Raw genomic sequence first — 26,510 nt, 5'->3', positions numbered from 1 at the left:
GACTGGATTTGTTAAGGGCAGGCAACTTAATGCCAATGTGCGGAGGCTTTTAAATATTGTTATGATGCAACACGGAAGGAGAGGAAGCAGAGGTTGTGGTAGCGATGGATGTAGAGAAAGCTTTTGATCGGGTGGAGTGGGAGTACCTGTGGGAGGCGCTGGGTAGGTTTGGGTTTGGTGAGGACTTTATTCGGTGGGTGCGATTGCTGTACCAGGCGCCTGTGACAAGCATGCGTACGAACCGGCTTAGCTTGGGGTATTTTAAATTGCACTGGGGGACGAAGCAAGGGTGCCCCCTCTCCCCGCTATTATTTGCTTTAGCAACTGGTAGTGGCTGGTCCAGGGGGATAGAGCACCAGGTCTTGCTCTACGCGAATGACCTCCTCCTATTTCCGATCCATTGGAGGGGATGGGGGACGTCATGCGGATCTTGAGGGAATTTGGCAGTTTTTCAGGGTATAAATTGAACGTGGGGAAGAGCGAGTTGTTTGTGATCCAGGCTAAAGGGCAGGAGAAGAGACTGTGTGAGCTGGTGCTTAGGATGGTAGAGAAGAGCTTTTGCTACCTGGGAATACAGGTGGCTCGGAAGTGGGATTTGTTGCATAAGGTGAATTTGACCTGGCAGGTGGAACAAATGGAAGGGGACTTTAAAAGATGGGTCATGCTCCCGCTGTCACTGGCAGGGTGGGTACAGACCGTGAAAATGACGGTCCTCCCCAGATTTCTATTTGTATTTCAGTGCCTTCCCATCTTCATCCCTAAGGCCTTTTTCAAGCAGGTGAATAAGATCATCTCAGGATTTGTGTGGGCGAGTAAAACCCTGCGAGTAAAGAGAGTGCTGCTGGAACGCAGTCGGGGGGAGGGTGGGCTGGCATTGCCGAACTTTTGCAACTACTACTGGGCGGCCAATATAGCCATGATTAGGAAGTGGGTATTGGGGGAGGGGTCGTCATGGGAGTGGTTGGAGGCGGCGTCATGTAAAGGCACCAGTTTGGGAGCGCTGGTAATGGCACCTCTGCCATTCTCGCCAGCCCGTTACTCCACAAGTCCGGTGGTGGTGGCGGGACTGAAGATCTGGGGGCGGTGGAGGAGGTACAAGAGGGTGGAAGACACGTCGGTCTGGACCCCGATATGGAATAGCCACAGGTTTCTACCGGGCAGGATGGATAGTGGGTTCCAGAGCTGGCAGAGGGCAGGTATTAAAAGGATGGGTGACCACTTTATAGATGGGAGCTTTCCCAGCCTGCAGGAGCTGGAGGACTAATTTAAACTGCCGCCAGGGAACAGCTTTAGATATTTGCAAGTGCGGGCCTTCCTGAGGAAACAGGTGGTGGCCTTCCCGCTGCTGTTCCATGGGGGATACAGGATAGAGTAGTTTCCGGTACCTGGGTGGGGGAGGGAAGGTGCCGGATATCTACCAGGGAATGCTGGAAGCGGAGGAAACCCCTCTGGGGGAACTTAAGGGCAAATGGGAGGAGGAGTTAGGAGGAGAGTTAGAGCCGGGTCTGTGGGCGGAAGACCAAAGTAGGATCAATTCCTCTTCATCATGTGCTAGGCTCAGTTTAATCCAGTTTAAGGTGGCCCACCGGGCTCACATGACGGCGGCGAGGATGGGCAAGTTTTTCGGGGTAGAAGACAGATGTGCGGAGGTGTGCGGGAAGCCCAGAAAACCATATCCATATGTTTTGGGCATGCCCGAAGCTTGGAGGGTTCTGGCAGGGGTTTGACAAGGCAACGTCCAAGGTGCTAGGTACGCGGGTGGTGCCGAGTCCAGAGGTGGCGATCTTTGTAGTGTCAGAAGACCCAGGAGTTCAGGGAGTGAAAGAGGCAGACGTTCTGGCCTTTGCCTCCCTGGTAGCCCAGAGATGGATCCTTTTAATGTGGAGGGACTCAAAACCCCCGAGTCTCAATGACTTGGGTCAATGGCATGGTTGGGTTTCTCAGCCTCGAGAAAATAAAGTTTGCCTTAAGAGGATCAATGCTAGGGTTCTCCCGAAGGTGGCAGTCGTTCGTCGACTTTCTTGGAGAAATTTAAAATGTCGGCAGTAGCAACATTCCGGGGGGCGGGGGTTATTTTATGTTATTTCATGTGGTTTGTGAAGATAGAGCCGATTGGGGAAATGTCTATTTTTTCACTCTGTTAATGTTTACTGTTATTGTTATAAAATTTTACAAATACGGTACTTCAATAAAAATATTTTTAAAAAACAATTAATGGAGTCAGGATTGAACTGGGAACTTGACTGTCTTCTGGATGATCATTTTCTAGGTACTCTGGAGCGCTTCCATACCTAGCTAATGGAATAAAAACTCATCAGATTGACTGAGAAGATCTGTGGCCATTCAAATCCAATATTCACCATTCGGGGAAATCTCACAATGGAATTGTTTTGACGTCTGGTGAACTGAACTCTAAGGGAAATCATTGAACTTGCCAGAATTCCTTGGGCTGGATTCTGTGCACCCCGACGCTGAAATAGCGGCTGGCGCAGGTGCAGAGTATCCATTTTCCGGCAAAGAATCGGGAATGGCTCCGGTTCCCCGATTCTGCAGGCCCCGAAAAGCAGCATACGCGGGGAGTACTCCACGCTGCTTCGGACTTACCTGGGGCCATTGCTAGAGGTCGCTCCGCCCCCGACGGCCAAAGTCCCGGTGGCGTGGATCTAATATGGTCCAGCCGGTAGGGATACTCAGTCCACGGCGCCCTGGTCGGGGGCGGCCGGATCAGAGGCAGAGGGGGCTTTACAGGCGGCTGGGAAATGTTTGTGCGAGCGTTGAGGGTCGGACGCGCAGTCGATCAGGGGATTTATTTTTTTGGTCCAGCTCCATGAGCCATGGAGCAGGGAGCACGGCCACCAGAGGCCGCCGTTGTAGTGATCTGTACATCTGTACATACTTCTGCACATTTACCAGGGACTACAGACAGATGTAACAGCCACAGCATCACTAGAGGGCAGCATCAGAGACGGGTATAAAGGGTCCAGCCCAAAGGAGGATCCGCCTCTTTCAGAATCACAGGGCTAGTGAGCAGCAGCAGACAGAGACAGCTCAGCATCGGCAGTTTACATAGCTTCATTGGTCATAACTCTTGACTGTATTATATCTAGTTAAGCTCTGGAAACAGAACGAACCCATTGAATAAAGTATATGTGTTAACTGGAAGTCTACAATCTTTATTCAGACTTAGAGAATAACATAGCCACCATGTGCATGCGCGGCCTCTGACCCGGACGTGTGGGGTCCCGTATCTGTAGCAAAAGCTGCTAGATCTACGCTGGGTCCCTGCTAGCCCCCTGCAGAGCTCGGAGTAGGTGGCCCTTTCCTGCCAGCTTTTCTGGCGTGAAACTCCACAGTTTTGGTGCCGGCGTGGGGACATCGTCCCAATAACGGAGAATCCAGCCCCTTATTTTCCAAACGTTGGTCAGCATGGCAGCTTAACCACTGTAATCGCTTCCAGGTGGGCAAAAGACCCAGGAACCAAAATATTAATCACTGCTGTCATATTAATCATTGTTATCGCTTTAATCCCTACAATAGTGCAGCACCAGGGAGTTCTGTATTTCCATACTGCTATTTGTTTAAGGTTTCAGCTTGTACACTGGGATACCTCAGAATCATTTGTGTTACCTCAGCGGTAATTCTAGGAATGCTGGCCTTGCCTACTTACTCGAGCATGTTCTTTTTTTCTTATCTTTTTTAAACCCCGACATTATCTCTCGTCAATATTTTATAAATGTTATAATATTTTTGCATCTTTTGATTTATAAACTTTGCTCAATGATTCTACTGACAACAAACATTAATAAATGGTCATTGTGGTAATTTGGTCCAATTCCTGGCCTCCGTTTTCAGGCAACGATGGAAATCGTAAAAACACCAAATGAAATAAATGACACTCCCAGAATGAATTCATTTGTTACAAATGAGCGTTGTGTCAGAAGGTTTAACTGAAAATGAAATATTCAAATGATGATATTCTGTTTTCCGCCTACAACCATTCACAATGAAGTACGGTGATACCAGCTGACTCATGGTGAATAAGCTCATTCTTATTCCTCATGAATTTATTAACATTGAATCAAATTGGTATTTGATTATAACTGATTTGAATGCTAAGTTCTCAATTTCTGGACACCATCCTTGATTTTCAATTCATCAATCTTTCCTCCAGCTGCTTCTCTGAGCCTTCAACCTATGATAGTCATTGTGCTTAGTGTGGTTTTGGATCATCACTAACTAAACAGCGAGTACCAGGATATCCGCAGTGAGCCACTTTGCAAGCAATGCAATGGGCAGGAATTTTCAAACGGTGGGGTTTCCAATCCTGACACAAAAAGTTCCAGAGGGAATACATTCCTGCCGATGTTGGCATCCCTGCAGTTTGAGCTTTAATTGGCCGGAGACCTTCATTCAGGAGGAACTCAAACCTCCCTTCTCGATCTGATTGGACAGCAGATCTGTAGTCCCAGCCATGTCAACAGGAGCAGTGGGTACTGTTGGAGCCACAGGCGGCCTGGGATTCTGGGAGGAATTCAACCAAAAGATTTCTTTGGGTGAGTTTGGCAGGTTGTTTCTCGTCAGCTTTTTGGGTGAGGTACACAGCACTATTCAACCACATTTAGTCAATTTGTTGGGCTTTGGGGACTTTCTCCAAACTTAGAAATTTTTCACTCATGGGCAGCTGAACTCACCGGCAAGACCGGCTCCTCAGAGATCGGGCTGCCATTTTGAAAGGGTGCCCTGATCTCTAAGTGAGCTTCAGTGTTCCTCACAATCCCCACCCACAGGCAATGTCACCCCCACACCCATGGGCATTCCACCCCTCCATGTGAGGACACCGCGCTTTAGGGTCACTGAGGGATCGCCCTATTCAGGCCTACCCACACTACCCCGCCCCAGTTTTCGGGCCCCACCACTTTCACCCCCAAAACTTTGAGGCTCATTCATACACCCCTCACTCCTCCTTTCATGGACATGGACACCCTCAGGCCCCAACCCATGGCAGTGCCACCTGGGAACACTGGCAGTGCCACCATGGCACCCTGGTAGTGCTCTCTTTGCACCCTGGCAATGCATGGGTGGCAGTGCTAATATAGCGGTTGCCAGAGGGAGAGCCAGGCTGCCACCCTGACCTGTCCCCGACCACCCAGGGGTCTCTAATTTGTCATCGCAGGGGTCTCTAATGTGTCATCCCAGGTGTCATTATATCTGGCACATGTTTGTGTGGACCAGTACTGAACAGTCCCGGTCGAGGCCTCGCTGGGGAGGCCGTTAGTTCACAGGTGCCAGGAGAATCAGGCGCATGTATCATTCAAATATGCTGATCTGGATCTCACACAGCGTGACAGGCCTCTCGCGAGATTCAACAACCTTGTCACGATAGCAAATCGGGTGTGATGAGGCCAGTAAATCCCACCCTCTAAGGGCCGAGAGTACTTCGAGGTTATCGGGTGGGTTGAAGGTGGAGTTGAGGTCACAGCCAGATCAGCCATGATCTTATTGAATGGCGTACTTCGGCTCCTAATTATTAAATTCATATGTTCGGGCCCAGGACAAAGGTAAATTTTGGGGTCTCATGGTGGGAACAGGAGTGGAGACCCTGAGAGGAGGAGTGGAGACCCTGAGAGGGGGAGTGGAGACATCGAGAGGGGCAAAGACCAGTGTGGGAGGAAAAACCCTGTGTCAAAGGGCAGGGGGGGAGACATTGTGTGTGAGGGGGGGGGGGGGGGGTGGAGGGCACTGATGTAGGTGTTTCTACCTATTGAGGCATGACCAAATATCTGCTGGACTTCCACTACATCCATGACCATCTCTCACTGGTCTTAAAATAGTAGCCAGGTGAGAAACAGCCTTCAAGTGGCCTACAATTGGTCACTTAAGGGCATCAATTGAAAACGAGGATGGGCAGGCCATCATAGTACTCATCATAGGACTCATCCACCCCTGCAGAATTCTGGGAGCGGGTGGGTAGGCGGCAGGAAGACCACCCAGAGAATTTTTGAAAACCTGCTGACGGGGGCTTGGAAAAGACTTGCCAATAAATTAGTGACGCTAGAACAGAAAATGCTAGGAGCACAAAGCCAATCAGGCACAACCTCTGTGTAAAGAAGTAACAAGTCGACTTTTCAGGCGTTGTCCTAAATCAGGACCAGAAAATATTACAGTTGAACAGCTTATCAGATGGAACAGAAAAACAGAATATGAAGAGAGAAATAAATTTGCGCAAGAAAGAGAAGAATGAGCTTTAATGTGGTTGGATGGAGTACAGAGGCTCACCTGTGTTTCCCTGGTCAGTTTCCCAAGTTCCAGTAAACCTAGTGCTGAAGATGTTAAATTTAAAGCTAAATTAATTAATGCTTCTCAAGGAAAATAACTGCTGTGATAAGTAGACACAACCATGTACGTTTCTCATGCACCGATGTTACACAATCAGCAATTTTCAATTGCCCTTTAATATCCAGGGATGTACACGTTAGGTTATGGGGATAGGGCGTGAGATTGGCTTAGGTAGGATGCTTTTTCAGAGGGTCAGTGCAGCCTTGCTGGGCCGAATGCCCTCCTTTTGTACTGTTGAAATTTCATGGTCTAAATTTTATCGTAGTGTTATATTAGATCCTTAGTAAGCTTGGTGACAATGTATTTATTGCAACTTCAATACTTTCAGTTGAACACGTCATGTTTCCAGTCAGCATCACAAGGGTAGTTGTTTTCAAATGTTTATGCATTGCACTGTTATCACTTGCAATATCGGTACTGCCCTTGGATGTGGATCGTCATGAACTCTGAGATTTTGGGTGGTTACTGAGATGTGCATCAGTGCACGTGCTGCAGGCAGCTGGCAGATCCACAAATCCATTTGGGAGTTTGCAAGAACTGAATGTGGTCTGTGATGTGTTATATATGTTGGATTAACACAGACTGCAACTCGATGCAGTATCACTTGAAAACAGGCTTCCAACGCTGTAGATGGTTCAACACTGCTTTATTGAACTTGCCGAGTAATGTACACAATTTGCTGTGGATCAACACTCTATTAATCTAAGCTTGCTAACCTTGGTCTGGCTTGCCCAGACTTGCTCTGTGCCATGTGTATTAGGTGCTGACTGTACATTACACCCTGACTGTTGCTACAGCTATCACCAGTACGAAGAGGCCGAGCCTTCCTGCCTCATGTGTTTTATACTGGTAATGTACCCTGTAGTGTCCTACCTGGTGATTGGTTGTTCTGTATTCTGTGTGGTGATTGGTTCCTGTGTGTGTCCATCACTGCCTGTCTGTATCTCATTATGAACATGAGTGCATATTATGACAGTCTGATTACAAACTGATTTCAGAGAGAGGTCTGGTCTGCCATTGCAGGGCCGGCCCTGCTGCCTGCACAGATTGAGTAAATGTGACATGTCCTCGCTCAGAAACTTTCGAAAGTTTGGTTTAAACAGCAAATGGATGGCCGGGTTGTATAAGGTCGAGGTTTTCGCAAACATAGCTGACAGAGCAAACGCTCGAGGTGGAACTCTGTCAGCATTCCCAAATGCTGCCCACATCGCTGTAACTGCGTAAGGTGTCCATGCCGTTAAGAATCCAAAGCACACAGCCACACTCAACTGTAAATGAATGAAAAGCAAATGGTCACATTATTTTAATTCACGGTAATAGTGATTGTGACAAACGTGAAGCATTTTTTACTTAAGGTTGATGTTAACATCTTTAACCCAATCACGGTACGCAACCAGTTTCATCGGCAGGGATCTAATCTAAACTTGGCACGAAAGTTATAGAATTTTGTCAATCAAAAAAATTAACAGTTATTAAAATCGAAAATAAAGGCAAAGAGAGTCATAATGTAGCCACCTAAGATGGACACTGGGCTACAAAATGGAGAACTGCTAAGGCTGCAGGGAGAAAACAGTTTTAGCAAGGACAAGCAGTTTGCAGAAGGCTAATTAGCATTCTGCACGTACAAAAACCAGTTTATGGCCAGGTGCAGAATCTCAGCTAAAGGTGTAAATGGCAACAACGATTTGCATAGTAATGAGGTGATCCAGATCCAGGCACACACAATAGAAACATTTAGGTTTGAATGGATACTTTGAGTGGACGCCCAGACGAAACGGCACCATAAGTATCCATCACAAAGCACCATAGAGACCGCCCCACCCATCGAAAAGAGACCCTCAGATTGGGGGGGTTTGGAAAATATCGATTGGAAGAAGGTCTAATCGATACACGACAGGTAGAGAACCGCCCCGAAAAGGCACGGACTTTGGGGGACCTATAAAAGTAGACCCCGCACATGGTCCTGTCTGTTGTCTTGGCTCCGGCTCTCTGCTGTCTTCATCGCTTTGCTGATACATCGCATCCTGACTCCAGTTCCATCACCAGCCGTTGAGCCACCAGCCATCGAACTGTAAGTTTCACCACGACGCTCGCTACGTGAACCAGACTTGCTAGACCCTGACGACCTCTAACGTTCTGAGAGTTGCAGACCAAGAACGGGACGAAGGCCTCGCTCCCTGACCTTGCCTGTTCCTGTTTTAGATAAGTATTTTAGTCGTTTAGTTTAGAAGTAACTTAGTCTCTTTAGCGTATGCATGTGTATTTATTATATTGGTTATAATAAATATCAATCGTTTGAACTTACTAATCGGTGTACAGATTTATTACTTTGAACCTGACCTTGATATACTTGTGAGGTGTCTAAATACGGCACCTGGCGACTCCGAGCATAATTACATACACAGAGCTGTAGTAGTGTTAAGCACACGGCCTTTAAACGGAGGCGTGTTAATACACTCCAATAAAACGCGTAATACACTCAAGTAAAACGTGCAACATTTAGTGGCGACCCAGATGGGACGCGGTTACAAGTGGCACCCCCACTCCGTCGAGGACCCTGAAATTTGAATTAGAAATCTGAGTAAAGAAAAAGAAAAGAAATCACAAGTAATCAAGGTGTTCAAACGAATAAACGTAATTCGGAAGTGTGTTTAGTGCATGCGTACTAACAGGGTTGTAAGGTAAACCTGAAAGCATTTTTGTTGCGACAAACTTTCCGGAGTTTTGTGAACGGAACATAGCGTAAGCCTTACCCGTTTCGTAAGACATAACCTCAACACCCCCTGTTCCAAATTTAAGTGAGTCAGAGAAAATGGCCATGCAGGCAATGGAACGCCTCATGAATCCAGAACGGTTTGTGGTCGCAGCGACCAGCAGTAGCCGAGTAGGTCAGTGTCCCGTGTGGGAGCTGGAACTCCACAAGTATCTGCAAGGAAAGAGATGGCCCCTTTGGAAAGAATTCTGTATGAATGAGGAGACAGGTCCCGGAAGTATAGGACATACTTGGTGGGAGAACCTCTCTCAAATTCATAAGAAAAACCTTAGTAAAGCACGCAAGCCGATGGCAATCGTGTCCTGTTTGGGACAGTTGCGAGGCACAGAGGAGGTCGTTCAGACGCTCCGGGCAGAATTAGAAGAGAGAAATCGGATGAGCAAAGTGGATGTCAGGGACATCGAGAAAGAGAATATGGAACTTAGAGGGAAGTTGGCAGAGAAAGGTAGAGAGGTGGATGATGCCAAGAGGGCACATCAGTCTTGTCTAGCCCATCTCAGCAGTTCCCAGACCCAGTACGAAAAGGCCTATCAGGACGTGCAACGTGCCGTCCTGATAAGAGAAGAATCAGAGAAGCAGGTAGAGGCTTTGCAGAGGCAATGCTCTGACCTAAAGGCAGCTTTAAGAGCACTCCATGCTGCCACCATAGAACAAAGACAGAGTACAGTAGACCATGCAAAATGCAGGAAGCAGATTGCGGAGCTGCAATCGCTGCTTTCAGTGCAAAATGGGTTCCAAAGCACATTTGGAACGCAGTTAGATGAGGAGAATGCCCCAGACTGGAAGGAATTAAGTGAGACAGCGCAGCGTTATGTTCAGGGAACATGTGCGCCAGCAGCGCAGCAGAAAAGACAAGCACCCCAACCCCCCACAGATCAGATAGTTACCGCACCAATGAATCCAGTCACCACCCAAAGGAAAGCGACCACAGAAGGCGCACCCGATATTACCTACACCACCCCCTTAACTGTAACCCAACTCAGGGACGCGTGTGAGAAGATCACTCCGTTTCTCCCCACCGCAGACCCCCACCAGTTTTTCGCGAAAGTGAAACAGCAGGCAACCATGTACGGCCTGGACGAGAGAGAGCAGGTTAAGCTCACGGTTCTGAGTTTAGACCAATCGGTAGTAGCAGCCCTCCCCGACCCACAGAACGTTGGCGGAGGCACCCTAGAGGAAATGCACACCTCCATTTTAGATGCCATAGGGTATAACCGAGGTGACCCAGTTGAAGGACTTAACAAGTGCCGACAAAAGAAAACCGAGCACCCCACAGCATTTACAGGAAGGCTGTGGATCCATTTTAACGCAGTTTTCGGCGATTTAAATAGAGCCCATTTGAACCGTGAAAATATGGTTAAATGGACGCGCACCATAATTTCCCATGCAGGACAGAGTGCTTGCAACAGTTATGACCCCTCAGAAGAGGATGAGAAATGGGTCCTGAAAAGATTGTCCCGCGCTTGGGAGCAATCAGTTCAGGGCAGAGGCAAAGTAAAGTCCCCAGAAGAAGCTCAGGCTGCAGCGGACATTCAGGCAGTGAGAGCGCACCAAAACCCCGCATGGGTAAATGAAGGGAAGAGCAGCCCTCCACAGAAGTCGCAGGAATGCTACAACTGTGGCCAGTTAGGACATTGGGCTAAGGAATGCAATGCACCCCAGAGATCACAGAGAGGCCAGCAGACAGGCACTCTGAATAGAAACAAAGCAAAGCCGATCCATAGCATAGGGATCCAGTCAGGACAGACCAATGTGGACGGGACGGACTGACGGTGTTCGGGCTCCCCCACTTGGGTCTGTGACACTCTTTGGGATCAATCCGGAAGACCGGTAGTCACAGCTAGGGTTAGAGGGAGGCCCATAGAGTTACTTTGGGACACAGGAGGGTCCTGCACCACGATTAATTCCACCACCACGGCACAGGCAGACACGTGGCCGACCACCTCCACCATCACACTTAGCGGGTTCACAGGACACTCGCAGCAGGACACATTACAGCACCCGTAGCAATCCAGCTAGGGAACATTTCCACCAAACACCCCGTCGTTCTAGTAAATCTTCCCCGGACAGCAGAACACATACTGGGGATAGATTTTATGAATGCCCATAGAATGTCGTTCGACCCAGTTAACCAGTGTGTCTGGCGAATGGCGAGATTGGACAGAGCACCCGCTACTCTCACAGTAGGAGAGTACGCTAATCGGATTAGCGCAGTAGGCGACTATTCATTTGACCTGACTACACTAATCATGGACAGACAAGTAAAAGCAGTATTAAATAAACACAGGACAGCATTTGCCAGTCACCGGCACGACTGCGGCAGAATGACTGGACGAATTCACGTTACCGGACCTGACCCCCGACCACAGAAACAATACAGATTTCCCCTAGAAGCAGAGGGAGAAATAGAGAAGGTAATAGGTAGCTTATTGGAGCAAGGGGTACTTAGAACAGTAGCCTCCACCAATAATGCCCCTATTTGGCCAGTGAGAAAGCCCGACGGATCATGGCGTCTGACCATTGATTATCGGGAGCTCAATAAAGTAACCCCAGCAGTAGCCCCCACGGTAGCAACAAGTCCCGAGACCATGCTCAAACAGGGACTCAACTCCAAATTCTTCACGGTATTGGACATTAGCAACGGCTTCTGGTCAATCCCATTGGCAAAGGCGTGCCAGTACAAATTTGTCTTCACTTTCAAAGCACAACAGTATACGTGGACATGCCTCCCACAAGGATTCCACAATTCCCCCTCCATTTTCCACTGACAGCTGGCGAATGGTTTAGAAAAATTTTCCCGCCCCGAATGTCTGGTACAGTATGTAGACGACCTACTACTGCAGACAGACACAAAGGCAGAGCACATTACGCTTCTGGCCGAGCTCCTGGAACTTTTAACCGAGATTGGATGTAAAGTTAACCCAAGAAAGGCCCAGATTTTGGAAAATAAAGTGATGTATTTGGGAACAGTCATCACACACGGCAAACGCGAGATCGAATTCAAAAGAATTGATTCGATTGTCAAATTGCCCCTTCCCCAGAATGTTTCAGCCCTCCGGTCGTTCTTAGGACTGGTTGGTTATTGTCGGAACCACATCGACGGATTCGCGACAAAGGCAGCCCCACTCTCAGACCTCCTTAAGAAAGGAGCCCCCTGGGAATGGCTTCCGCAGCATACAGAGGCTGTGGGGGAGTTAAAGAAAGCCCTTAGCGCAGCACCCGCGCTGCAAGTCCCAGACCACCTTTCCCCCTATGCAATAGACGTAGCGAGCACAGATCTGACCCTCTCGGCCGTGTTGCTTCAGGAACGGCACGAGCAGCTAAGACCAGTGGCTTATGCCTCCCGACTTTTAGACCCAGTGGAACAAGGATTTTCAGCCTGCGAGAGGCACCTCCTTGCAGTTTTCTGGGCAGTGCAATACTTCTCCTACATCACCGGACTCAACCCCATCACCATTTTGACCGAGCACACCCCCACACAGTTACTCCTAGACGGTCGACTGAAGGACGGTTCAGTTAGCCAGATTAGGGCAGCTAGGTGGACACTACTTTTACAAGGACGCGACATTACGGTAAAACGGACCCGGACACACACATTTTTAGCCGACAACCTCCAATATCCAGGACAGTCCCATGAATGTGAAATTGTAGCACCCCTACACAACACAGGACCCTTTATAGCGAAGACACCCCCCAGGAAGATAGGGAACCCAAGACAAAGCCCCCAACACACAGACACGTGTGGCCCACTAAGGATATACGTGGACGGTTCATCCACGGTTTTAGATGGTGAGCGTATCACTGGATGCGGCATCTATGTCGAGGACGCGCAGGGCTGCGCACTCGAAGAAATAGCTTTAAAATTGCCAGGTCACTTAGGCGCGCAGGCAGCAGAGCTCGCGGCCATAGCTTATATAGTGGACCACCCCGATTCTTTCCCCAGCCCGGCGGACATATATTCGGACAGTCTATATGTCTGCAACAGTCTAACAGATTTTCTACCCCTGTGGAGGACACGAGGTTTTGTCTCCGCAGACGGGAAACCCCTTCCATCAGCCCCTTTGCTCCGCCACATTCTAGACAAAGCGAAGGATAGGACCTTCGGCATTATAAAAGTTAGAAGCCACCATAGGTCATCCCCCCCTGGGAATATAAAAGCCGACGCACTGGCTAAAGCAGGTTCCAGGCGAGGACACTTGTGGACACCCCCAGCTAGCGCACCAGCTAGCGCCCCTGTGAGCGCAGTTCAAGTCTCACAGACTGACATTAAGGATTTAGCAGAAGCACAGAAACAGGATGAGGATGTGAGGGAGATTTTTAAAGGCAACTTTGTGCCTCAGTATGATAAGTTTAGACACGCTCTGACCACACATGAGGGTGTGATCATCAAGGACCAGCTTTATGTGGTCCCGCAGCAGGACAGAAACCAAATGATTGCCTTGTTCCATGACGGACACGGACATCAAAGAATCGACACGACCACGAGGCACCTCAGGCAGCTCTGTTGGTGGCCTAACCTAAGGACCGATGTAACCCATTACATTGAGAATTGCCTTATTTGCGCCCAGAATAACCCGGAGAGGTATTCCAAAAAGGCACAGCTTCGGCATACTCGACCAGTTAATGGCCCCTGGACAAACCTCCAGATCGACTTTATAGGACCATTGCCCCCTTGTCGGAATGGCTATAAATACGTGCTGGTGGTAATTGATACCTTTACCAAATGGGTAGAGGCATTCCCCTCAAGAACAAATACAGCTAAGACAGCTGCAAAGATCCTGACCCATCACATCTTCACGAGATGGGGTTTACCCAGAAGTATTGATTTGGACCAGGGATCTCACTTCACAGGACGTGTCATGAAGAACGTCCTGACCATATTCGGCATCAAACAAAATTTTCATATTGCGTATCACCCACAGTCCAGCGGGATTGTAGAGCGCATGAATCGGACACTAAAATCGACCCTTAGGAAAATGGTTCAAGAGAACAATTCTACATGGGATTCAGTACTCCCATTTGCACTCATGTTTATCCGAAATACGGTTTCCACATCTACAGGTTTCACCCCACACACACTCATGACCGGACGCCCTATGAAAGGTACAGAATTCCTTTTAGGACTGGACATGACTAGCCCCGAAGTGACGGCCCTCACCCATGAGAAAGCTGTTAAAGACCTAGTTGAGACTGTGAGGTCTGCACAGATCGCAGCCGCAGTTCAACTAGGGAAACGACGCAGACAACGCACAGCCTGCTTTAATAAGAACGTACACCCCACAGAATTCCAGGTTGGACAACAGGTAATGCTATCTGTATATAACCCCAGCAGTTTTTTGGCACCAAAATATTCCGGCCCGTATTCAATTTCGGACAAAATTAGCCCCTCAGTTTACAGGATAAAATACCCCAACGGAAAGACTGCGTGGTTCCATATTAACCAGCTAAAGGCATATGGAACACAGTCTAACCATGCACACCATGTCCTGCTAGACGCAGCAGAACACATCACCCCGCCCACTAGAGACACGTTTCCACCATCCCCCTCACAGACCAGTTCATCATCGGACTCGCCCACGACTCCGCCCACTGACCATAACAGACCACGCCCCGAAACGCCCACAAGCTGCCGCAGCAGAGACAGCGATACTGACGCTGACTCTGAGGACAGCCACAGCACACAACCCTACAGCCCACACTGCAGCGACTATGACCCCGACTCAAGTGACCCCATGGAAGTCACCTATATCAAATATCCAGACCCACCACCCGACCCTGACTACCCCGACAATGCCCATTCAAATTTAGACCCAACACTATGGCACAGGGACAATTCGTACAGACTTGTCCGTAATGACGAAAGTGACCCCCGGTCACATAATTACAAAATTGCATGCCTGATCCACACAAGGGTGTGGGATCCGGGAGAGCAGGACGACACGGTGTCTGACTCCCGATACGGCAACCCCTTTGTGACCCTGTTCACAGAGGCAGAGAAAAAGTGAGGTGTCCAGATGATGTAAAATAGGAACCGCTTGAGGGAAGCGCTATCCTTTCTGATGGAACCTGCACATATGTTTTGTTCGTTAGTTTATGTTTGTTTGATTTAATGTTATTGGTTCAGTTGGAGGTTGGACACCTTCTTTTCAGCTGAAAAGATTGTGACCACCTCGCACGCACTTTAGCTTGTCCGCCGATACCTTTGAGAACTTCGGTTCCCAACCCAATGGTTTGATTGGAGACTTTTTCAGCTGTAAGGCTTGTGACCGCCTTACACGCACACTAGTTTATCTGCAGATACCTCTGAGAACTTCAGTTCACTGTTTTCAGATGTTGGAGCACCTTGGCTCCTCCCTTGTTTTTAGGTGCCCCTCTATTCGGTGAATAGAGGCTGCAAACCCACGGTAAACACATTCTTGCCTGTTTAATCCAGGTTACTCAGGCAGTGGACAAACGGCACTGAGGACCCGCCCTGTCTGAGAACCCACTTTGGTCAGCCAAGCTCGGGTATGGCACAGCACGCCTTACCCGGGGGTCCCATTCAAATCTTACCCGTAGCGGCCCATACGCAACCCATTCGACCTTTTGTTTCAAATTTGTTTTCATTTTTCGTTAGGTAGCCCTTAGGCCACCATCCCACATGCTATTTACATCCAGGAACATTCGGATGGTAAATTAGCAAAGCCTGCGAGACGGCTCGCAGGAGGAAAGTTGTTAGGTGTATTCTGTTCCTAAAATTCGCTTTCGAAAAAAAAAAAAATGAGGGGAGTCACAGGGTGTGACTTGGCCAGTCATTTTAATGGGTCAATTGGAATTAGAGGACAGATACACTAACAAGTACGGATATTAAACTGTGTATTGACAGATACTGTGCTTGATCCCATAGCTTTCGAAGGACGAAAGAGGGTTCACTGCAAGAATCGACCATACAGGAGGATGAGAAAGAGAACGAAGAGATGACCATGATGGAAGCCTACCTATTACTGTTAAATGTTATATTTGTATATGTGGAAGCGAGTCACGCTTCCCCCACAACCCCCGCCGTCAATGTTTCCCTCACACCAACTTCCCCGTGCTCAGCTCTGATCAGCGAAGTTCAGACCTGGTGCACAAAATGTATGACATGGTACTCCATGTCATACATGATTGAATCACTGCTAGTGATTGCAATCCTCTGCATAATTGTACAGACCCTCAGGTTGAGGAAATGGAAAAGGAGAGCCTCCCGTTCCTGCCCCTCAACCGTTTATGGAGTTCGATCCCCTATTTTTCGGTTTCATCAATCCCCCTTGCCCCTTGATGAATAAAGCACTATGTTAATAAAGGATACCCATGTATTATATTGTCCTGAACTTGACTGCCGAGTCAGGAAGTGATATGTAATGTGGTGTGAATGGATAAGGTTTTTAGACTGTAATAAAATGTTTAAAGTAAGGATAAGGATAATAGTTGTGATAGGTAGAGGTTCCCTGTTTTGGTAATGCATGTCCCCTTTGACATAGCGCCAAGTAGAAATGTCAGATAAAAAATTTTCTTCCCATAGTCAAAGACAGAGTAGACGCCCAGGAACTTGCTGAGGTCAGGGAACCCAAAGAGGGCACCCAGAAGCACTCAAAGCAACGTGCATAGGTGATCCTTCACAATTTTATTGTGAGGAACACAAGGAGGGAATGTAGCCACCTAAGATGGACACTGGGCTACAAAATGGAGAACTGCTAAGGCTGCAGGGAGAAAACAGTCTTAGCAAGGACAAGCAGTTTGCAGAAGGCTAATTAGCATTCTGCACGTACAAAAACTAGTTTATGGCCAGGTGCAGAATCTCAGCTAAAGGTGTAAATGGCAACAACGATTTGCATAGTAATGAGGTGATCCAGATCCAGGCACATACAATAGAAACATTTAGGTTTGAATGGATACTTTGAGTGGACGCCCAGACGAAACGGCACCATAAGTATCCATCACAAAGCACCATAGAGACCGCCCCACCCATCGAAAAGAGACCCTCAGATTGGGGGGGTTTGGAAAATATCGATTGGAAGAAGGTCTAATCGATACACGACAGGTAGAGAACCTCCCCGAAAAGGCACGGACTTTGGGGGACCTATAAAAGTAGACCCCGCACATGGTCCTGTCTGTTGTCTTGGCTCCGGCTCTCTGCTGTCTTCATCGCTTTGCTGATACATCGCATCCTGACTCCAGTTCCATCACCAGCCGTTGAGCCACCAGCCATCGAACTGTAAGTTTCACCACGACGCTCGCTACGTGAACCAGACTTGCTAGACCCTGACGACCTCTAACGTTCTGAGAGTGGCAGACCAAGAACGGGACGAAGGCCTCGCTCCCTGACCTTGCCTGTTCCTGTTTTAGATAAGTATTTTAGTCGTTTAGTTTAGAAGTAACTTAGTCTCTTTAGCGTATGCATGTGTATTTATTATATTGGTTATAATAAATATCAATCGTTTGAACTTACTAATCGGTGTACAGATTTATTACTTTGAACCTGACCTTGATATACTTGTGAGGTGTCTAAATACGGCACCTGGCGACTCCGAGCATAATTACATACACAGAGCTGTAGTAGTGTTAAGCACACGGCCTTTAAACGGAGGCGTGTTAATACACTCCAATAAAACGCGTAATACACTCAAGTAAAACGTGCAACAATACAGACTCAGAGCGTTAACCATTCCTCTCTCCACAGATGCTGCCGGACCTGCGGGAGTTTTTCCAGCATTTCCTGTTATTAGAATCTGATAATGTTTTCAATTATCCCACCTTTTAAGCTTTCAAGGAGACATAGTTAAGGAAGATAGCTTCTGTGAGTTAGAAGAAATAGCAAGACATTGCTGTATTATAATTTCTTTTCCAACATATTGTTCACCTGTAAGAATGGTCTGAAACATGGGGCTGAATGTTATCGATCACTGGCAAGTCCCTCTGCTCAGGTCAAAAGTGGGGATAACCTCACTTTGGTGGGCGATGGGATCTAGGCTAGCATCTTTTCAGTGGCAGCCAATTAACAGGATGCCGGGATGGTCACTGATCATGAAAGGATGATGACCCACTCCAAGAGCTTCCAGGCACCAAAACATCCAGCAAATCATTCATAGTTCTCATAGAATTTACAGTGCCGAAGGAGGCCATTTGGCCCATCGAGTCTGCAGCGGCTCTTGGAAAGAGCACCCTACCCAAGATCAACACTCCACCCTATCCCCATAACCCAGTAACCCCACCCAACACTAAGGGCAATTTATCATGGCCAATCCGCCTAACCTGCACATCTTTGGACTGTGGGAGGAAACCGGAGCACCCGGAGGAAACCCACGCACACACGGGGAGGATGTGCAGATTCCGCACAGACAGCGGCCCAAGCCGGAATCGAACTTGGGACCCTGGAGCTGTGAAGCAGTTGTCCACAGTGCTATCCACAATGCTACCGTGCTGTCCTCAATTCAATTCAACTGTGCTATTGATGTCAGTAGTCATTGCTCAGGCTGCAGCTTCAGGTCAAAGGCACATTAATGGCGATGAACCTGGAAGAGCATGAGGTCGATTGAGTGCTGCTGGGGCCAGGTAGCCAAGCTTGGGCAATTGGAGGGTGCTGGGGTTGTGAAGTATCTGCAGTGAGTTGCCATAAAAACACCTGCTGGCAAGTTCCCATGAAGGAGGCCCAGATCCCACTGAGAGGCCACCAGGTTTCAGTGGGCAGTCTCCCACATGACAGCAGGCCCTCCTGACATAGATAAAATGCCCAAAGAAGCAGAAAGCTGCCCTTACCTGATCGATTAAGTGACTCAATTTGCCATCTGGTAGGTGTACGAACTGCCTTCTTCCCCCTGCTACTGGCAATATGGTATGACAGCCAGAAGACAATGGGTTCCCTCCGGCCTCCCAGCCTGTCCCCAGTGGGCCAGGAAAATTCAGACTATGCTGAGGATATATTTCCCCTTCCGTGCCCGGGCATTCTGTGTCACTTTGGTGGAAAGAAGAACTCAAAATCTGGCAGGCCAGCTGAGTTTTCTAATGAGTGGACCATGCCTGATGAGACTGAAGAGATAACTGAGATAGTGAACAGGAGAACATCTATGGATGTTATTTATATGGGCTTCCAGAAGGTATTTGTTGAAGCCTATGGAATTGAAGGCAGATTATTGACCTGGTTAGGAAATTGGCTGAGTGGAAAGAGACGGAGAGTAGAGACAATTAACAAGATGTTTAGTGGTGTCTCACAAGGAGCCGTGTTGGGGCCTCAGCATTTCACTGCATTCATTAATAATTTAAATGATGTCAGAATAGTCTCTGGGAGGGATGAAGGGGAGGGTAGAGTCTCGGGTATTTATAAGGTGCTCATGAGGGAGGAAGGGTCCCAGACAGAGGAACTGAAACTTAAATGGGAGGAGGAGCTAGGCGGGGAAATGGAGGATGGACTGTGGGCAGAGGCCCTGAGTAGGGTAAACTCGACCGCGACATGTGCTAGGCTCGGGCTGATCCAATTTAAGGTCGTTCACCGGGCCCATATGACGGTGGCTCGGATGAGCAAATTTTTCGGGATAGAGGACAAATGCGCTAGGTGCGCGGGAGGACCAGCGAACCATGTTCACATGTTTTGGGCATGCCCTGAGCTGAGGGGGTACTGGGAGGGATTTGCGGGGGTCATGTCCCAGGTGCTAAAAACAAGGGTGGTGATGAGCCCAGGGGTGGCAATTTTTGGGGTTTCGGAAGACCCGGGCGTCCAGGGGGAGAAAGAGGCCGATGTGCTGGCCTTTGCTTCCCTGATAGCCCGGCGACGAATATTATTGGCGTGGAGGGACTCAAAGCCCCCGAAGACGGAGTGGTGGCTTGCGGACATGTCGAGTTTCCTGGGGATGGAAAAAATCAAGTTCGCCCTGAGGGGTTCTGTGCAGGGGTTCACCCGGAGGTGGCAACCATTTATTGACTTCTTTGCGGGAGAGTGAGCGTCAGCAGGGGGGGTTAGAGTAGAGTAGGAGGGAAAATATGGCGGGTAGTACCGGTGGGAGGGGAGCGGGCTTGTGCAATATGTTACGGTGGAAGTATTGAAAGTACGTGGATGTTTGCACATTTTTGCCTTTTTTGCTTCCTTTCTGATGATGTCTGTAACTGTTTATAAAGCCAAAAACTACCTCAATAAAATTGTTTATTAAAAAAAAAATAATTTAAATGATGGAATAGAAAGCCACCTCTTTACATTTGTCATTCAGAGAGATAGGTGGTAGATGGATGCATAAAAATACAAAGAAATATCGTGAAGGAGCTGAAGTGTAGCAAACGTATTTCAATGTGAGCAATTATGAGGTAATCTACTTTGGACCATGAAAGATAGAACACGGTACTTTTTAAATGGTGAAAAGCTAGAAACAGTTAAGATCAGTATGGACTGGGTTCCAGGTACAGAGATCCTTAAAATCTTATCAACAGGTACCAAAACATAACCAAAAAGACCAATGGATTGCTGGCCTTTATAACCGAAGGACTGGAATACAAGAAGGTAGATGTCATGCTTCAGCTGTTATTAAGCACTGGTTAGGCCACCCCTGGAGTTACTATGAGCCGTTCTGGGCACCACATTTCTGAAGGATTTACTGACATCGAAAGGAGTGCAGGCATATATTTACTAGGTTTATTCTTGAACATCAAGGCTTAAGCTGCAAGGAGAGATAGTTGAAGTTTGCGCTCCCTGGAATTTAGAAGCTGACGGTTGTTTTGATGGCAGTTTTCAACTTATTAAAAGGAACAAGTTGGGCAAATTGGGAGAAATTATTTCCGTTGGTTGCTATTGTCTGAACATTAAATCCCCAGATGTTTCAGGAGTGAAATTAAAAAAACACATTTACAAGGAAAGGGTGAAAGAAGTTTGGAATTGTGCCACAGGTGACAATTGTTAAATTAAAGAATGAAATGTATTTATTTTTTTTGTTAGCCAAACATATTAACAGTTATGGAGCAAAGGTGCAGCGATGGTTCACCAGACTGATTCCTGGAATTGCAGGATTGTCGTATGAGGAGGGATTGCGCCAACTAGGCCGGTATTCTCTGGAGTTTAGAAGAACGAGGCAGGGGAGGGGGGTGGGGGGGGGGGGGGGGGGGGGGTCGGTCTCATTGAAAGGTGTAACATTTTGACAGGATTGGACAGACTGGATGCAGGGGTGATGTTTTCCCTGGCTGAAGGTCATTCTAGGGATCACAGTCTCAGGATACGGGGCCGGCCATTTAGGACTGATATGAGGAGATATATCTTCACTCCGACGATGGTGAACCTGCAGAATTCTCTAAAACAGAAGACTGTGGAGGCCAAATCACTGAAGATATTTAAGAAAGATATATTTCTAGACACTAAAAGCATCAAGGTAATGGAGTAAAAGCGGGAGTATTGTGTTGAGATAGAGGATTAGCCATAATCACATTGAATAATGAAATAGGTTCAAAGTGCCAAATAGCCTGCTCCTACTCCTATTTCCTATGTTTCTATGTCGGGTTATATTATGTATCAGAGTAACACCACTGGCTGGTGTACGGTCAGATGTTACGCACTTATATAATCGGAGCGATTCACAGACTCCAATGTGGAGTTCACCATTGTGCCCTGCTTGAGCAGCATCTTGTAAATAAACGCCTTGCACTATGTTGTACAAACCCGGTGTGTGACGTCTACGATTCTTTCTCTTTGCGGCTACAGTAAAGAACGTAACAAACGAGAAACTGGCAACGAGATCTTGACCGTAAACAAAAAAACGGAGGAAAAACAACTTTCAACAATGATTTTGTGAGCCAGAAGAAGGACCTGCAACATCCTTCCGCACTGTCCGCAACTCTACCGACTTTAGTGTCATCCGCAAATTTACTTACCCATCCTTCTACACCCTCCTCCAGGTCATTTATAAAAATTATAAAATTAAACAGCAGTAGCCCCAAAACAGATCATTGTGGTACACCACTGGACTCCAGGCTGAACATTTCCCATCAACCACTACCCTCTGTCTTCTTACAGCTAGCCAATTTCTGATCCAAATTGCTAAATCACCCTCAATCCCATGCCTCCGTGCCAAGTCCATGGATTTAGGGTGCCCCCTTGGGACTGGGGCCGCCTGGGTCACACCGCAATTACTGCAGTCTTTCTTTTAAATGCACCCTTAAGCAGGGGGTAACCTATTACAGGAGTTCCAGGGGGGGTCCCTTATTACAGGGTTTTTCTGGAGGGTAGTCCTTCCAACTACAGGGGTCCCTGTGAGGGGTCCCCATATTACAGGAGTCCGGGAGGTCCCCTTATTCCAGGGATCCATGTGGGGGGGTCCCCCTATTATGGGGTCTTGAGGGAGGGGCGTGGGGGTGTCTGCTAGAGGAGGCATGGGCAGGTAGTGCATCATTGGAGGGTGTGGCCCTTGGATGGGCTCAGTTGGTCTCTATGAGTGTGAACCTGACGTGGTGGACCTCACAGTGGGTCACCTCCACCATGTCAGGTTCATGATTGCTGAGACCACAAGTGATCCGTGCCCACGAGATTCCCGGCCGCTGGGACCAGAGAATCACGGGAGGCCGGATCATAGGGTGCTGGGCCTGCCTGATAGATGCTATTGGGTCAATAAGACTCATTTGCATTTTTTCAAATCCCTTCTCCGGCGTGCAACATGGACCTCGTTCCCGCCTTCTGGGGGGGGGGGGAGGTGGGAGCATCGTGTTCGGATTTCTGCCCAGCGCTGATCCCAATTTTCCCCTGACATCCGATTCTCCGTCCCATCAAGATACCCATTCCAGACGTCCTGGGATGGAGAATCCCGGCCAGAGTCTCCCAAACAGAGAATCCAGCCTTTAATGGTCTCCCAAGCAGAGAATTCCAATGCCGATCTTGAGTGGGTTGTTTGGTGTGCAATGCTACCAGGGTCAAGTTCAATGCTCTAGCTCAGGATTTTTCGAAGTGAGATTCTCCAAGGGTATCGGGAAGATCGTGCAGAGAGCGGTCGCCGAATTCCCACCGTGGTCTGAACAGACAGATTCAACTGACCGGGGAAACGAGTTAAGATATATGCAAATTAAAAACTTCCTACATTAGGAAACCAAGACATATCCACAGGCACCGAAACAATCTCTATCAGAAGAACTACTGGACACTGTAGACTCTGGACGGAAGCCCTGAACAGGGTGAATTCGCCCGCCAAAGAATCCTGCTCAGCTGGTGATCGGCAGCACCATCTAAATCTCTGGCTGGCTGGCCAACCTATTGGAATTTCTCCAAATGGAGAAAACCAAATTCACCATCCAGGGGTTGGAAGAAGGTTTCTACAAGATGTGGAGGTCACTCACCAACCTGTTCCAAGACCTGTTGGTAGCCAGCAGCCAATAGGCCAGGGGGAGGGGGAGGACCCACAGAGAAACCAAAGACACAAACAAAATGGGTGAGGGAGGGGTAGGGAGGGGAGAGAGAGTGAGGGAACAAGGAGGCACAGACCCCAACCACACCCCATACTGGGGGTGGGGGTGGCAACTAAATAAGAACAACTTAGCAAGGTGTAACATACGTATTACTACGCTACCCCAATAGGTTCAGGACTAATGAACCAGCAAACAAAGAAAACATGCCAGAGAGCAAAAGGGGAGGGGGTCTCAGGGAAGTAGGGGGAGTTGAGGTTCGGAGGCCAACTCAAGTGCCGGGCACTTGTAAATTGTAAACTGTAACCAATGTATATAGATTTGGTATGTTTATTTTATCCTTGTTTATCCTTCGTTTTCAAAAAAAAGGATGCAAAGCCCACAGCTGCTGTGCCTGACCTGTCACAGCACATTAAAAACATGCCAATAGCCCATGAAGCTGTCAGCATTCTGGAGTAGCATCTCACAGGAGTATCCAGTGCTGAGTAAAGAAAGCATTTTTTTGCTATTGCCCTTCACGACGGACTACATGTGCAAGGTTAGATTTTCCGTTCTCACAAAGATGAAAACGGCACAAAGGTACTGACAGAACTCTACACCTGATGTGCGCATTGCTCTCTCATCCTGTGAACATGACTGGAGTGAGATCCTGGAGGACAGACTCCTGTGCACCCTGCAAACCGCTTAAAACACATTTGCAACCATGACGGCAGCAGTTTGAGCTTGCATGGCAACGCCAAGCCAAGATTTTGCTTGTGCTACAATGGAGGTTGAGACTTCGACCATCGAATGCTGCCACCATGGCTGGTCGACATGCAATTCCAATGCAGTTCCCCAAGCACTGTGCATAAAATAAAGGCATTGAGCTGTAACAGCTTGAGTCCCAAATACCTCCCCCCCCCCCCCCCCCCCCCCACCCCCACACAACCACTAGCCCATCTAAGACTGACTTTACGACACCAGTGGCTAAGAGTTTCTAGTCAAGTTATTCTCTTCTTTGCTTTATGGTATTTCTAGACGCACCTTTACAATTAAATTGTGAGCATAGCTTGAGTTTGTTTGTGGGGATACATGCTGTTCCACTGCTCTTCTTGATCCTTTTACAGTTAGCAGGATGAGAGTGTATGACGTCATGATTATACCACAGGGGAAGATGTAGCAAAACACAAAGAGTGCAATGATATAGGACAGAGCATTGGAATCTGTATTGGGTGCTTTCCAAACTATGCAGCAGCCAGTTCCGTAAGGCTCCAGTCCATAATGACCCCAATTTGCGAGAGGAGAAATGGCAAATATAGAAGCATATGCCCAACTACTGGTCGTTAGGAGACGTGCATATTCTAATGTAAATCTGTTGCCTGTTGTAGAATAAAAATATAAAAACAGTTCATTAGAATCAAACAGGAAGTACTAATTACAACATGATGCGCAAATTCACTGCAGCACATTGAAAGATCCGTCAAAACTCAATCCTTTCAAATGGCCCATACAATTTAATCAGCTAATGGCTTTTCCCACCTCTTTACTTTCAGTAGGGAATGTACTATTTAGATATTCCATCATCCCCCAGAAAAGCTAAATTTCAGAATACTTATCTACAGTTAAATTCAACCCTAGTCTGCTGTAATCTACAGGAAATGTCACAGTTCTGATCCCTAACTTCACACTCAACACCCTATACAATTGCAACAACACTTCTTTTTTTAAATAAATTTACAGTACCCAATTAATTTTTCCAATTAAGGGCAATTTAGCGTGGCCAATCCACCTAACCTGCACATCTTTGGGTTGTGGGGGTGAAACCCATGCAGACATGGGGAGAATGTGCAAACTCCACATGGACAGTGACCCAGAGTTGGGATTTGAGCCCGGGTCCTCAGCGGCATAGTCCCAGTGCTGTCCACTGCGCCACGTGCCGCCGTAACAACACTTCTACTTTTATACTCCAGTCCTTTTGCAATAAACGCTAACATTCCATTTGTCTTTTTAATTACATGCTGAACCTGCATACCAACTTTCTGCAATTCATGAACAAAGACACCCAGATCCCTCAGCCCAGGTGCATTTTGAATCTGCTTTCCATTTAGATAATAATTTGCTCTTCTATTTTTTTTTGGCCAAAATGGATAATTTCCCACTTATCTACATTAAACTCCATCTGCAAAATTTTGGCCCAATCTCCTAAAGTTTCTATATCCATCTCTAAAAACGTTATCTCCTCTTCACTGCCTGCTTTCCCACCTATTTTAATATAATCCACAAATGTTGCTATGTTACACTCTGTCCCTGTTTGCAGATCATTTATATAGTTTGTCAACAGTTGAGGTCCGAGGACTGATCCCTGTGGCACTCCACTAGTTACTGTTCGCCAGCCGGAAAAGGACCTATTAATCCCGAACCTCTGCTTTTTGTCAATCAGCCAATCCTCAATCCAACCTCGTACTTTATCCCCAATCCCCTGCGATCTCAACTTCTGGATCAGATGCAAATATTCATGAAATTGTATTTGAAATTCAACATGTATCATAAAACTATGAAAAATACTAAATACTAAGAGTTTAGAACCTACCATATGTGGAGTAACAGACCTTCAAACAGCAGACAACACTCAACACTGTCAGGTTAGTAAGGCTGCAGATACCAAACAAAATACTGCAGAAAGCATAATAGATGCATGTTCCTTGGCCAAACAACCATCTGGAATAAAGATAGTCACCTGGTAGTCATCTAGTAAGAGTAAGCATAAGGTTAAATGATCCTGTATCTGGGATTGAGGAAGAGAAACCAATTTAAATGTTTCATATTGCTGAGATATATTTTTTAATCTGAAAAAGTTGTCAACCTTCCTTTTTGAATTTGAAATTGGAGATGCTTTGTGCTTCTATTAAAATATTCAAAAATGTTGAACTCGACTTAATGATTGATCCTTAATATTAACTGAATGAAACGATTGTACTGGAAGATTTTTTTGCCACCCAGAGGAAAAGGAATTTGATGCATAACTCCATTGTATATTTGG

General features: G+C 47.4%; 1 protein-coding gene across 1 annotated transcript in view; it reads right to left on the bottom strand.

Annotated features, from left to right (window-relative positions):
- Nucleotides 1–6,965: 6,965 nt before the first annotated feature.
- The window catches only part of LOC119968657 (opsin-5-like), a 63,202-nt gene continuing 43,657 nt past the window's right edge, over nucleotides 6,966–26,510 (bottom strand). Inside the window, exons 5-7 of the mRNA XM_038801275.1 lie at nucleotides 26,061–26,188; nucleotides 24,515–24,849; nucleotides 6,966–7,604 (exon numbers count right to left, since the gene is read on the bottom strand). Coding sequence (XP_038657203.1) covers nucleotides 7,206–7,604; nucleotides 24,515–24,849; nucleotides 26,061–26,188 — 862 coding nt within the window. The 3' untranslated portion in view covers nucleotides 6,966–7,205. The remainder of the gene's footprint in view (nucleotides 7,605–24,514; nucleotides 24,850–26,060; nucleotides 26,189–26,510) is intronic.

Source organism: Scyliorhinus canicula, chromosome 7, assembly GCF_902713615.1.
Source record: "Scyliorhinus canicula chromosome 7, sScyCan1.1, whole genome shotgun sequence".
NCBI lineage: Eukaryota > Metazoa > Chordata > Chondrichthyes > Carcharhiniformes > Scyliorhinidae > Scyliorhinus > Scyliorhinus canicula.
The sequence above is the reverse complement of the archived record's forward strand: the minus strand, read 5'-3'. Positions and strand labels throughout refer to the sequence as shown.